Below are 13,977 nucleotides of genomic sequence, written 5' to 3' on the forward strand. Positions count from 1 at the left end.
CCACCGTCTGCCCCAGAGGCCTCACCACCGTGGGCCCCCTTCCACCACGCCCCACCCAGAGCGCCGGCTCACACACCTCTGTGATACGGCGCGCTCACTCCCTCCCCGGTGCTAACAGCTCTGCCCAGGGGAAGCTCTGCCCATGAACCTGAAAGTCCCTCCCTGGCTTCCCCGCTGGGGTGCCCTCTGCCCTCCCACCCCCCGCAGGCCGAGTCCAGCAAAACCAACCTGGAACTGCTTGTGTGCCAGCTCAAGGCGGAGGGAGTGGAGCAGAGACACTCCCTGGCTGACATGGCTGCCCTGATGGCGGGGCTGGCTCGGGACAAAGGCTCCCTGAGCCACCTGGTCCTGCAGGTGAGACGAGGGCCCAGGGGGACGGACCCTGCCTGAGCCTCGCTTCCGCAGCGTGGCTGTAAGTTCCTGCCCCCGCCCTGCTCCCGCGAGCTCAGGGCCCTCCCTTCATCCATCCTCTCCCCACCTTCTCCCCTCCTGGACTTCGGGTCTGAGGGTGTGGGGGCGGGGCCTGCACATGGACCCTTCCCTGCCCCTCTGGCGGCAGCTGGAGCAGGTGGGCCAGATGAGGGGTCCGCAGGGCCCCAGGCCCCCAGCCCCACCCAGCAGGGCCACCGCTGCCTCTGGGGTAGCTGGGCACACGGCACCTTTGGAAGTCGCGCTGGTTCAGGATGTACGTCAGCGCCAGCACTTTTGAACTACAACGCTGCCTGACGTGGCTGATTCGAAACCGTCTCCAGGGCTGGGAGGCGGGGAACGGGGGAGGAACGCACGAAGAAGGACCTTTACACCAGGCCTGTCCCCAGCATCCGGGGGCTGGGTTCTCCCCTGGTCAGAGGCTCGAAGGCCTCGGGCCCATTGGTGCTCACACACTCGGGGGGAAGGCTGCACTGCTCCTCCGTTGTCTTGTTCCTCTCCTTCCTGGACCACATCCACACAAAAGAGCTGCCCCACCACTCACTCGCTCATGCACTCCTGCGTTCATTCCCAAATCTGCTGACGTGGATCTTCCATGGAGGAGGTCAGACTCCCTGGGACGAGACACTGCAGCACCTTTGCTTTCTCCTGACATCAGCCTTGTCGGTCCACATGGAAACCCTGCAGCGTCTCCGGCCCCCAGTGGCATTCAGACTTCATGGTCTGTCACCTGTGGGACTCAGTCCAGCCTCCTTCTGTTTCTCAGACTCTGTCCTAGCCTTTTTGGGGTCATCTTTTCCTCTTTTTTTAGTCAAAGGGTGACTGCACTCAGTAAGCCAGTGCACAGCTTTTGACAGTTGTAAGCACCTGTGTAGCCACCACCACAAGCAGGATGCGAAGTGTCTCCACCAGCCCAGCAGGCTCCCTCCTGTCACGGCCACCCAGGTGGCCTCTGCCCTGACCTGTTTTAGACCTTGCTGTAAATGGAGGCATGGGGCATAGGCTCTTTTGAGCCCGGCTTCTCTCCCTCAACACGACGTCTTTGAGAGTCATCCCCGTTCTTAGGTGTATCAAGAGCTCCTTCCTTTTGACTGCATAGTAGTATTCCATCATACGGATAAACCATGCTTGCTTATCCATTCACCCGCTGCTGGACTTCTGGGTTTCTTGCATTTTGGGAGTGGACAAGACTGCGATGAGCATTCATGGTCAAGTCACGTATGGACATCCTCATTTCTCTTGAGTAAACACAGTGAGTGCAATTGTGGAGTCACTGGGTAGGTGTGTGTTGAACTTTATAAGGAACCGGCAAGCGGTCTTCCAAAGTGGTTGTATCATTTTACTCACCAGCAGCGTGGGAGGCTTCCAGCCGCTCCTCTGCCTCGTCAACATTTGGCATCGTCCGTCTTTACTTATTAGCTATTCTGTGTGTGTGAAGTTATACGCCATTGTGGTTTTTTTTTTTTTTTTTGTGGTTACGCGGGCCTCTCACTGTTGTGACCTCTCTCGTTGCGGAGCACAGGTTCCGGACGCGCAGGCTCAGCGGCCATGGCTCACGGGCCCAGCCGCTCCGCGGCATGTGGGATCTTCCCGGACCGGGGCACGAACCCGTGTCCCCCGCATCAGCAGGCGGACTCTCAACCACTGCGCCACCAGGGAAGCCCGCCATTGTGGTTTTAATTGGCATTTTCTGATAACAAATGGCATTAAGCATATTTTCATGTGCTTACTAAATATTCACATACCTTATTTTGTCAGGTAACTATTCGAGTCTATTGCCTATTTTTATTGGGTTTTCATATTTTGGTTATGGATATATAGGAGTTTATATATCTTGGATAAAAGTACTTTGCCAGACAGATGTACTCACATTTCTGTGACTCGCCTATACATTTTCTTAATGGTATTTTTGATGGACAGAAAAGTTTAACTTTGGCAAGATTCAGTTTACCAAGTTTTCAAAAAATTTATGGTTAGTGTTTTCTAGGGGCTGTCTGAAAAATTTTTGCCTAGCCCAAGGACGAGACAATATCCTGTTCTGTTTTCATCTGGCTCTTAGGTCTATGATCCATTTCAGGTTGATTTTTCTGTACAGCAGTGGTTCTCAAAGTGTGTTCCTCAGGCCAGCAGCGTTAGTATCACTTGAGAACTTGTTTAAAATGCAAATTCTCAACTGCCCTCCCAAAACCTACTGAATCTGAAACTCTGGGTGGGGCCCAGAAATCTGGATTTTAATCACCCCTCCCAGTGATTCTGATACACATTAAGGTGTGAGAACCACAGGTGTGTGGTATGAAATAGGAACCGAAGTCCATTATTCTTCATACTAATGTCCGGTTGTTCCAGCACCAATTTTTGAAAAGACTTTCCTTTCCTCCTTGAATTATCTTGGCAACTTGCTGAAAATAAATCGATCATACATGTGCATATATGTGCCCCGATCATATTGCTGATCTGTGCAAACTGATCTGTTTGTTCATCCTTTCACCAAAACTGCACTGTCTTCATTCCTGTAGCTTTTTAATGTCTTGAGATTAAGTAATGTTTGTATTCCCATCTTATCCTTCTTTTCAAGATTGTTTGGCTGTTCTCAAACCTTTGCATATTCATATACATTTGAGAATTAGATTGTCAATTTCTATACCCAAAAAAGCCTGGTAGAACCTTGATTGGGATTGTGTTGAATTTATAGATCAATTTGAGAAGACTGGACATCTTAACTGTATCTAGTTGTCCATCCATGAACATGGTCTATCTCTCCATTTTTTTCTTTACTTAATTCCTCTCAGCTGTGTTTTGTAGTTTTCAGTGTAGAGGTCTTGCACGTCTTTGGTTAAATTAATTCCTAGTTTTGATATTGTGCCTTGCTGTTTTAATTTCATTTTCCTATGTCCATTACTAGTACATAGAAATACAATCTCATAGGTTACCTTTCAATCATGCAACCTTGACAAATTCATTGGTAAGCACCAGCGTTTTACATGTACGTAATCATGTCATCTGCGAATAACAACAGTTTTACTTCCTTTCTGATCTCAGTGACTTTTATCTCATCTTCTCTTAATTCACTGGCTAAAGACCTACAGAACAAAATTGAAAAGAAGTAGTGAGAGTGGCCATCCTCCTACCAAACTCAACTACGAGGAAAGAATTCAATATTTCACCATGAAGTGTGATGTTATCTATAGGCTTTTCATAGGTGCCTCTTATCAGATTGAGGAAGCTCTCTTTTATTCCTAGCATGCTGAGTTTTTTTTAAAAATTATGAATGGGTTTTGAATTCTGTTAAATGTGTTCCCTGAATGAATGAAGATGACCATGCCATCATTCTTATTCTGTTAATACAGCTAATTATATTGGTTTATTTTTTAATGTTAAAACAACCTTGCATACCTGAGATAAACAATTTCATAATGTTTTGTTAAGGATTTTTACATCCATATGCATGAGGAACATTAGTCTATAATTTTTTTTCTCATAATGTTTTTGTCAGATTTGGAATGTGGGTTATGCTGGCCTCGCAAAATAAGTTGGGAAGTATTCCCTCCTCTTCTATTTCCTGAAAGTGTTTTAAAATTTCTGTTTCTTCCTTAAATGTTGGTAGAATTCACTAGTGAAGTCATTTAAGTCTGGAGTTTTCTTTGTGAGAAAAGTTTTGATAAAAATTTAATTATTTATTAGATATAGGGCTATTCAGATTTCCTACTGGGTCTTGTGGCTGTTTCTTCTGCATTCTAATAATTTTGCCTGTTGTGTTTTTATTATCATTCAGTTCAAACTATTTTCTCATTCTCTGTGTGATTTCTTCTTTGACCCATGGATTATTTAGACATATATTACCTAATTTCCAAATTTGCGAATTTCCTAAGTATCTAATTATTATCAACAGCTAATGTAATTCCAATAAGGTCAGAAAATATACTCCGTATTATTTGAACAGATTTAAATGTATTGAAGCATGCTTTATGGCCCAGCATATTAGCTATTTTGTCGAACATTCCATGTTCATGTAAAAAGAATGTGTATTATGCCATTGTTGAGTGTAGTGCCTATAAATATCAATTAAGTCAAGTTGCTTGATACTGTTGTTTAAGTCTTCTGTGTCCTTATGGGGTTTATTTGTTTGTTTGCTTTATTTGTTTGATTTTTTTGGTCTACTTGTTCTATTAATGACATTTGAATCTCTATGATTGTGGAATTGTCTACTTCTACCTTTAGTTCTGTCTACTTTTGCTTCATATATTTTGAATTCCTATTTTTAGGAGCATACGAATTAGTGTTTTATGTCTTCATGCTGAACTGACTTTTTATCTTTATAAAATGTCCCCTCTGATCTTTGGTAACATTTGTTTTCTTGATATCTAATTTTCCTGATATTGATATAGCCACACCAACTTTCTTTACTTACTGTTTCCATGTTATATCCTTTCCATACATTAACCTTCATTTCTCTATGTCTGTATATTTGAAGTGTGTCGGGTCTTGCTTCTGTATTTACTCTGACAATCTCTACCTTTCAACTGGAGTGTTTACATCATTTACATGTAAGGTAACTGTTGATATGCTTGGTTCAAGTTCACCATCTAGGCGTTTGTTTTCTATTTATCTCATTTTTTGGTAAATTTTTACATTCTGCCTTTCCGGATTTCTTTTGGGTGACTTGCATATTTATTTAGTATTCCATTTTATGTTCTCTATTAATTTTTTTAGCTATACTACTTCTTGTTATTATTTTAGTGATTACTTTAAAATTATGGTATGCACAGTCTATATTAAAATAACATTATACTATTTCACAAACAATGCAAAATCATGACAACAATATATTCCCTTTATCCCTCCCATCCTTAGGGCTTGTTGCCATATATTTTATTTATACATATGTTGTTATAAACTCTATAATACATTATTAATATTTCTGCTTCAAATGGTCACTTCAACCACACACACACACACACACACTTCAGCTATCTAGTGAAATTCTCCATCTTCTTGGATATGTTCTTGAACACATTAATTATAATATTTTTCAGGTCTTTGTCTGATAACTCCAACATCTGGACCCCCAAATTGGGTCTATTTCTATTGTCTTTTATCTCTTAGTTTTCAGTCCTTTGGCCTTATCTCCTGGTGCTTAAGAATTTTTTATTGAGTGACAGATTTTGAGGTTTTGTAGAGCTAATTTGAGGCTCTGGGTGATATAAACTTCTTCCAAAGGGAATTTGCTTTTCATTTTAGGATATCAGAGTCAGAGCAGATCACCTTTATCCAGTCTTGGATTTAGCTGTTTTGTAACTGGTTTCAGTCTTTTTTGAGGAGCGAGCTACCTCAGGGTGTTGACCTCACGGTATAATACGGCTCTCCTGTGCTCCTAACTAGGGCCCCCACCCTGAACTCCGGGTGTTTTTGTCTCAATTCTGAGATTGCCAAAAGTTCTGCCTGATGTTCCGGATGCTCCACTGCACTTTCTGTTCATATTCATAATCCCTGGGCCCTATACTGTTGTGAGTTATAAAAAGGCAGTACCATCTTTTTAAATGTACAGCATCTCAGACTTACCTCCTCTCTGATGTCCTAGCCTCCTGTGCTATGGCTGCTCTGGTAGCTCTGAACTCCAGATCCTGTCTCTTCGGTCTTATAAGCCTGCTGAAGCCATAGGACACCTCCCAACCCTTTAGCTAAGGTTTCATCCTCGGCTCCCGAGGCTCTGGCAGAGCCTCTTAGGAGATGACAGATCCCTCAAGGGGAAATCTGTGGTAGAATATTAGGGTCACCTGAACACATTTCTCTCAGCAATTGGACCTCCTTGGGTCTTGGCTGCCTTGGTATCTCTAAGTCCTTCACACAGATCTGTTGGAGGTGTGCTGTACAGCTTTCCTAGCTGCTATGGCAGGAAGGTTGGTCTCCAACAACCTACTTCATCATTAGCAGAAGCAGAAAGTCGTGTTGTTTATTGATGAAGAATATTTTCACTAGGTATAGAATACTAGAATAGCCATTCTTTTCACTCAGCATCTTGATGAATTCATTCCATTGTCCTCTGACTTTCACTGTTGCCCTTTGGAAGTCAAACACCAGTCTTCCTGCAGCTCTTTTATAGGTAATGTGTGGTTTTCCTCCTCTGATTTTTAAAGATTTTTTTCTCTACCTTTGGTATTCAGAAACTTCTTAAAAATTTTGTTCTGAAATGTTATTAACATTTTTTAATTGAAGTATAGTTGATTTACAACATTGTGTTCGTTTCTGGCGTACAGCACAGTGATTCAGTTATACATATATATATTGGGTATATATATATTCCGTAACCTTACAGAAAAACCCAAACAAACATTCTGGCCAACCCAATACATATTCTTTTTCAAAATCTTTTCACAGAAACTTTACTAAGATATATCTAGGTGACATTTTCTTTGTTTTTATCCTTTTGGAAGATTGTGGCTCATTTTAAATTGGTGGCTCGATGTATTTTATTAGATTTGGGAAATTCTTGTCCAATATCTCTTCAAATATTCTCTCTCCTCTCCCTCTGCAACTCTAATTACACATATGTTGGATCTCTTTGCCTTGTCCTATACATCTATTACACTCTTATCTATATTTTCCGTCCTTTTTTCTCCTCATGATTCAATCTAGTACATTCTTTTGTCTGTCTTCCAGATTATTAGTCTTCTATCCTATCTAACCGGCCATTGAACACATCTATTAATTTTGGTTATTGTATTTTCAAATTATATTATTGATATTAAGTGTCCAGTTCTGTTGTGAAATTCTACATTTCACCATTCATCTTCTTGAACATGTTAATCACAATTATTTTAAAGTCTGTGTTTGATAACTCCAACATCTGACAGCCAGGGGGACGGGGAGGCAGTGTGTCTATTTTATGTTCTTGCATGTGATTTTGTGCCATATGATTCTGTCTCTGATATGCCCGGTCATGTTGATTAAATGCCAAGTATCATACATAAAAATTATAGAAATAGGGCTTCCCTGGTGGCGCAGTGGTTGAGAGTCCGCCTGCCGATGCGGGGAACACAGGTTCGTGCCCCGGGCCGGGAAGATCCCACGCGCCGCGGAGCGGCTGGGCCCGTGAGCCATGGCCGCTGAGCCTGCGCGTCCGGAGCCTGTGCTCCGCAATGGGAGAGGCCACAACGGTGAGAGGCCCGCATACCGCAAAAAAAAAAAAAATTATAGAAATAACTTGAGGATCTTGATGCTCTTCTTCTAAGGAGGATTTACTTTTGATCCTGGCGGGCAGTGAAGGTAGATGATCACCGTAATCTATGATCGAGGTGATTCAAACCTGAGCTTCACTTTTTTGAGGGAGAGTCTATTCTGACTCACCACCACTACTAGGATGAAGCCCTCCTGTGAATCCAACTGGAAACCTGGGATGTTTATCAGGACGCTTCCGCTTTGATATCTGTAAACTCGTCTCCTTGGCTTCTCAATTCCTCAGCCCAGATTTCTAAATCAGCACATGCTCTGAGGAGAGAAGAGATACTGAGTGGTGGTCTCACTCCTCTGTTTCCCTTTCCTCCAAGGTCTTGGCTCCTTCAGTCCCAGCTGCCTTGACAGCTCTCTGAGGCCTTATACAGATTCCTGTGATAGGTTTTGTCTAGATTTTTGTGATGTTCTCGGTGGAGGTGTTAGTCTGCAACAATCTGTTCCTCTGTCACCTTCTTTGCATTTCTGTGCCATGTCTCCTGACCCCAGAAACTTGTGGCCCAACAGAGGTTACCATTTAGATTGGCAGCTGGGTCCCACCTGGGGGTTCTCAGTTCAATAATTTCTCCATCATGGTGACAGGAGTGGAGGTCCCTCTGCTGTGAAAACACACATGCACCAGGGGTCCAATATGTCTCATAGCCACCCTCCTCCTCCACTCTTTCCTCCATGCAGTTCTGCATGAAACCACTTTTTCTGAAGTCCTTCTTTTCCCTGGAGAGGCCCCTCCTCACACTTCCACTCTCTCTGCTGGACTTTCCCCTCCCCCTCCCCTAGGTCACATGCAAGAAACAGGTCCTGGAGGAGCAGCTGGCCCAGAGCCTGCAAGACCAGGAGGCCCGCATGGACGCGCTCCAGAAGGCCCTGCAGGAGAAGGAGGCTTTGTCTGAAGAGCGGGCCCAGCTGCTGGCCAAGCAGCAGGCCCTGGAGAGGCAGGGCCAGCTCACAGCTGAGGAGGCAGCTGACCTCAGGTACCTGGAGTCATGTGGCCTTGACCTCAGGGAGCCTGTGGTGTGGCAGGGATGGGCAGTCACTCAGCAACTGTAAGGCAGGGCAGGTATGTCTACATGGGAAAGAGTCTGTAAGGGAGGGGAAAACACAGTGCCCGTGGGGTCAGAGAGCACCTAGAAGAGGTGAATGCAGCGAGAGCCTTCCTAGAACAGTTTTCCTGAGAGAGATGGTTGCACTGGCCCACCTCAGACCAGCAGAAGAAAAGGTGTGGAACGTCCTGCTCACGGATCTGAGCAGTTCAGGGTACACACGGCTTCAGGCAAGGCTGGATCCAGGCGCTCCTGTGGTGCCCTCAACAGCCTGCCTTTCTGCCATCAGCGTGGCTCAACTCTAAGGAGACTTCATTCCCGGGCAGGCTCGGGGTGGGAGCTGGCAAGATGGCCAGCGGCCACGCCCAGCTCCTCCTCCAGCAGACACAGAGCGCCCTTCTCCCCACGAGGCCTGAGAGCCACTGCCCACAGCCATCTTGAGCCGCTTGACATCCTTGAGGAGATCCTGGGCGTCGCAGGGCTCCGACATGCAGGCTGGGGCCCCATGACTACCCCTGGAGCCAGGGTGGTGGCAGCCCCAGGGGACCACGAGGCTGGGGGTGGGGGTGAACCCTGAAGACCATCGGGGCCACTTCCAGGACACCTGGAACAGACACTGTAGGTGAGAACAGGGTGCCCTGCCAGCTGTTGCCTGGTGAGCTGAGCTGGCCTGTGGCCTCTAAGGACATCCAAAAGCTGGTGGCTTTCTGCACCTTGTGCCCTCCTCAGGAACATCAAAGTATTTTTGTAGAAAGAGTTCCTCCCGAAATTCCAGAACTGGGGGCCATGAGGAAACTTAGAGGCCCAGGTCCTCGAACTTCTTCACAGAAGACCTCTCTTCCCAAGGAAAGCATGGCCACAGGTTGGAGCAGGAAGCCCGATGAAGTCTCCTCCTGGTGGCTGGCAGCTGAGGGGTCCCAACACCCCACTCCTGGCCCCGTCCCAGGCCCCACCCGTGCTCAGAGGACAGGGGAGGGGGCCTCTTTCCTCCCACCAGCATTTGCTGCCCAGATCACGGGCCCTGGTCAGGGGACCCTCCCCCGGCCTCAGCACTGGGCCCAGGGCCTCTGTGCATGGAGGCCCTGCAGCTCCCAGACGGAGTCCCACACCCACTAAACAGCACTTCGCAGGGACCAGTCTGAGCTTCTGGTGACAGGGCGGCACGGGACATGGCTTGCTTCTCCTGATGACCGAGGAGCCCAGGTTTCAAGGTCCTCCGGCCCCCAGTCCCAGGCCCTGACAAGGCTGCAGTGCCGCGGACCTCTTTTAGTTCTCAGGCTCCAGCGAGATGGACTGGGGTCCCCACCTGTACCCCACGCACCCTTGCTGGTGGTGCCAGGCTTCCTTCCAGGAAGTGAGATGCTCCTGGGCTCTGGTGGAGGGACAGACTGGACACATCCTTAGAGTGTCCGGGACCGGCACAGGTCACTTCCCTCAGAGGGGCCCGGGTGGGCACAGAAAGCTGGGGAGAGCCGTCCAGACGTGGAGAGTGGGGAACATGTGGGGTGCTTAAGAGGGTGGGGACTGGAGGGGGGACGGGATATCAGAGGAGTGAGGTTCCTGGGCTCCGCAGACAGCAGGGCGCCCCGGAAGGTGCTGACAGCACCCCACTCTGACACTGGCGGCAGAGGTGTGCAGGGGGCCCGAGGGAGACTGTGGCGGGGCCGGGACGGGCTGAGCAAGGTCCCCCATGGCCCGTGGCCCTCCCTGACCCACCGAGCCTTTCGGGGCTGCGCATCGGCCGTCTGTGTCTTCATGTGGGTATCTGTGTTGAGTGTCTGTGGTGTGTCCTCGTTGGTTAGTTGGTTGGTTTTTTCACTGTACGTCACCCAGCACTGGACCGAGCACACGCTCGTTGGCTGGCTGGTGACTGATGGATTTGCTGTCAGAGATGCAGTCCACGCCATCACCCTCCCCAGGAGCGGGCGCCGCTGTGAGTCACCTCGTTCACCCCGGGCACTCTCTGAAGGGCTGTCTGTGCCCAGACGCAGAGGCGGCTTCTTCACGCGGGGGAATCGTGCTGCGTGAGTTCCGCCCTGGAGGCTGCTTCTCAGAGGGACTCTTTACGAGAATGTCCTCGTTGTCTTAGCAGCTGACGAGATGCCCTGTAGTTTCTGAAACATTCCAGCCTTTCATGGCATCGAAGCTGAGCGTGATTGACGCCCCGTGTGGAGCCACAGGGAACGTCGCTGCACTGCGCCATTGGTTCACGTGTATTTTCTGAAGAACCGACGCCTAGAAGTGGGATTGCTGTGGCCCAAAGACATGCACGCTTTACGTTCTGAAATTTCCCAGCGCCCCCCCCCCGACCAGAGGAAGTCACCCTCACACCCTGCCAACACTAGATATGATCGATATTTTAAGCTTTTGCTAATGTGACATGTGATCGATGAACCATCATAGCTGTGATGTGAACCCCCTTGAGGACTAGTGAGTTTCTTATGTTTATTCCCCACTTGTGTTTTCTTTGTGAATAACGGTCACTGTTGTCCTTGTTCTGTAGGATCAGACGCTTTGCCACTGATTGGCAGGAGCTCCTTGTATGTGACGGACATTCACCCTCTGCATATTTAGTGCAAATATTTTCTCCAAGTCTGTCCCTTGTTTTTTTTTTTTTTTTTTTTTTTGCGGTACGCGGGCCTCTCACTGTTGTGGCCTCTCCCGCTGCGGAGCACAGGCTCCGGATGCGCAGGCTCAGCGGCCATGGCTCACGGGCCCAGCCGTTCCGCGGCATGTGGGATCCTCCCGGACCGGGGCACGAACCCGCGTCCCCTGCATCGGCAGGCGGACTCCCAACCACTGCGCCACCGGGGAAGCCCTGTCCCTTGTCTTTTGACTTGGTTTGTGGAATCTTTTCTGCACAGAAGTTTCCGTCTCCCTCTCTTTAAGTGTATTCAGATCTGTTGGCCTCCATATTTTTGTCTCGTGGCTTTTATGTCTTGCTTAAGGTTATAAAATACGCTTCTGGATTTTTTCTACTATTTTTACAGTTCTGAGTCGCTTAGTTGTCTATTTGTATTGTTTTTGCATTTTAGCTTTTTAGTCCACCTGGAACATTTTTTACGCAGGATCCAGTTTGCTCTTAGATTTAAGATGAATGAGCTGTCCCCTGTTTGCCTTCTGATTTACCATCCCAGCCTTGACGGGCACCGTCCTAGCAAATGGGCTCCACGCTGTCCCTCGTTGGCAGGATCCTCCGCCAGTCACGCCAGTGAGTGACTCGCCTGTTGTTTGGTGACTCTCTGCAGGGCCGAGAGGGACTCCCTGGAGAACAGCCTCTTTGAGGCCCAACAGCTGGCGTCACAGCTGCAGTCACGGCAGGAGCAGCTGGAGGGAGAGGCCCAGAGCGCGAGGCTGGCCCGGCAGGCCCTGCAAGGTGCTCCGCAGACAGGCCCCCTCGGCTCCTGTCCCCAGACCAGCCCCAGACGGACCCTTTAGATGAGCTCGTCCCCTGATGCTCTGCTCCCACTCCCCAGCCCCCAAAGGGGCCCAAACGCAGCCCAGAGCTCGTGTGTCTGAGTGACTTGTGCCACTATTCTCTGTGATGGGTGGGCACTGCTGCCAGCGCTGGCCCGAGGCTCAGAACGGGCTGTGGCCACAGGGTCAGCGTGGCAGCCCCCGGCCCCACCCCCTGTGCGCCCGTCCCTGCTCAGCCCACCCTGCAGCGTGCAGGCTGCCCAGCGCGGGCTGGGATCAGGACACGTGCCTGCAGTGGCACCTGGGGGGCTCTGTCCCGCTGGCTTGGGCCGTATCCTCAGAGCCGGGGGCTGCCACTCCACAGGGGCTCACAGGGACGCAGGGTGTTCCGGGGGATGAGGTGGGGGTAACAGAGGGCCCCGCGGCGGGTGTCGGATGCACCTGTCCCTTCACAGTGCAAATGGAGCAGCTGAAGTGCACCTGGGAGGTCCAGGAGACGAAGCTGCAGGGGGACGTGGGGCGGCTCTTGCAGCAGGTGGTACAGCAGGAGCAGGACACGCAGCTGGCCCTGGAGAGCCAGGCACTGGCCCACCTCGAGGACCTAGCCCGGCTCCAGAGAGAGAAGGTCTGCCTCCCTGGGACCAGCCCCCAGCTGCCCAGCCGCTTCCCGGGAGTCTACCGCGTCCCCAGGGACGGCAGGCAGTTGGGGAGGGGCCCAGGAGACCAGCTGGGTGGCAGGGGTGCCCAGGCCACGCTGAGGCTGGGCCAGAGGACCCTTGACAGTGTGCATGGCGGCCGGGGCCCTGTCCCTCACAGAAGAGGCACCCACGGGCGTCGGCTGACCTGGCCGCGGTCTGAGGACCCATAGCTGGACGGAGCTCTGTCCCCCTCTGAGACATCCCACTGGTCACAGTCCCAGAAGGCCTCGAGTGACACGTCCTTACACACTTTGCATGTCAGGGTGCCTGGTGCTCTGTGGAGGCTCAGGAAAAGTTTCTGAGCTGTGACTTGAGTGGGGGGTGGTAGCCGCTGGGGCCCAGAGAGCCCTTCGCAGCGCGTGTCACTGCGTGTGAGGTGTCGGCGTAAGGCTGGCTGGACCGGACGGTCCCTGGGCACCTGTCCTGCCCTGACGTCCCATGAACCCAGTCTCACTCAGGAACACAGGCGCCTGCTGGTCTCACGAGTCCTGACCTGTGAGTCGTCATGGCCTGTCCCTTTTCCTCGGCCCAGGAGACCCTGAGTCTGTCTCTGACAGAGGAGAAGGAAGTGGCAGCACGCAGGCTGGAACAGGAGAAGGAGCTCATGGCAAAAAGTGCAGCCAGGAGGGAGGCTCTGCAGGAGGAAATTCAGAGCCTGAAGCACGAGCGGGATGAGAGTCTCCTTCAGCTGGAACATGAGACGCAGCAGGTGACGGGCGGACCACGAGGCAGTGGGGAGCTCTCGTGTCTGATCACTAGCCTTCTCCGACCCAGCAAGAGGGCTGTGTGCGGGGCAACCTTTCCACACCGCTGTTATTGCAGCTTTGATCTTCCACAGCAGTCCTGGTGGACAGACATCCACCCACCTACCATCCACCCATCCACCCATCCACCCATCCATCCAGCAGTCCAACCATTTGTTCATCCATCCATATACCCATTCATCCATCCACCCATCCATCCGTCCATCCATCCATCTATCCATCCATCCGTCCATCCATCCAACCATCTGTCCATCCAGCCACATAACCATTCATCCATCCACCTGTCCATCCATCCATCCATCTATCCATCCACCCATCTATCCACCAATCCACCCATCCATCTACCCATCCAGCCATTCATCCATCTGCCCATTAAACTACCTGCCCATTTATACATCCATG

General features: G+C 49.9%; 1 protein-coding gene across 1 annotated transcript in view; it reads left to right on the plus strand.

Moving 5' to 3' along the window:
- CROCC2 (ciliary rootlet coiled-coil, rootletin family member 2) overlaps nt 1-13,977 on the plus strand; it is an 80,944-nt gene that overhangs the window by 33,537 nt on the left and 33,430 nt on the right. The window contains 6 exon segments of the mRNA XM_065880199.1: nt 208-354; nt 560-685; nt 8,434-8,627; nt 11,945-12,072; nt 12,569-12,738; nt 13,344-13,520. Of these exon segments, the coding sequence (XP_065736271.1) occupies nt 208-354; nt 560-685; nt 8,434-8,627; nt 11,945-12,072; nt 12,569-12,738; nt 13,344-13,520 (942 nt within the window).

The sequence above is a fragment of the Phocoena phocoena genome, chromosome 7, assembly GCF_963924675.1.
Source record: "Phocoena phocoena chromosome 7, mPhoPho1.1, whole genome shotgun sequence".
Taxonomy (NCBI): Eukaryota; Metazoa; Chordata; class Mammalia; order Artiodactyla; family Phocoenidae; genus Phocoena; species Phocoena phocoena.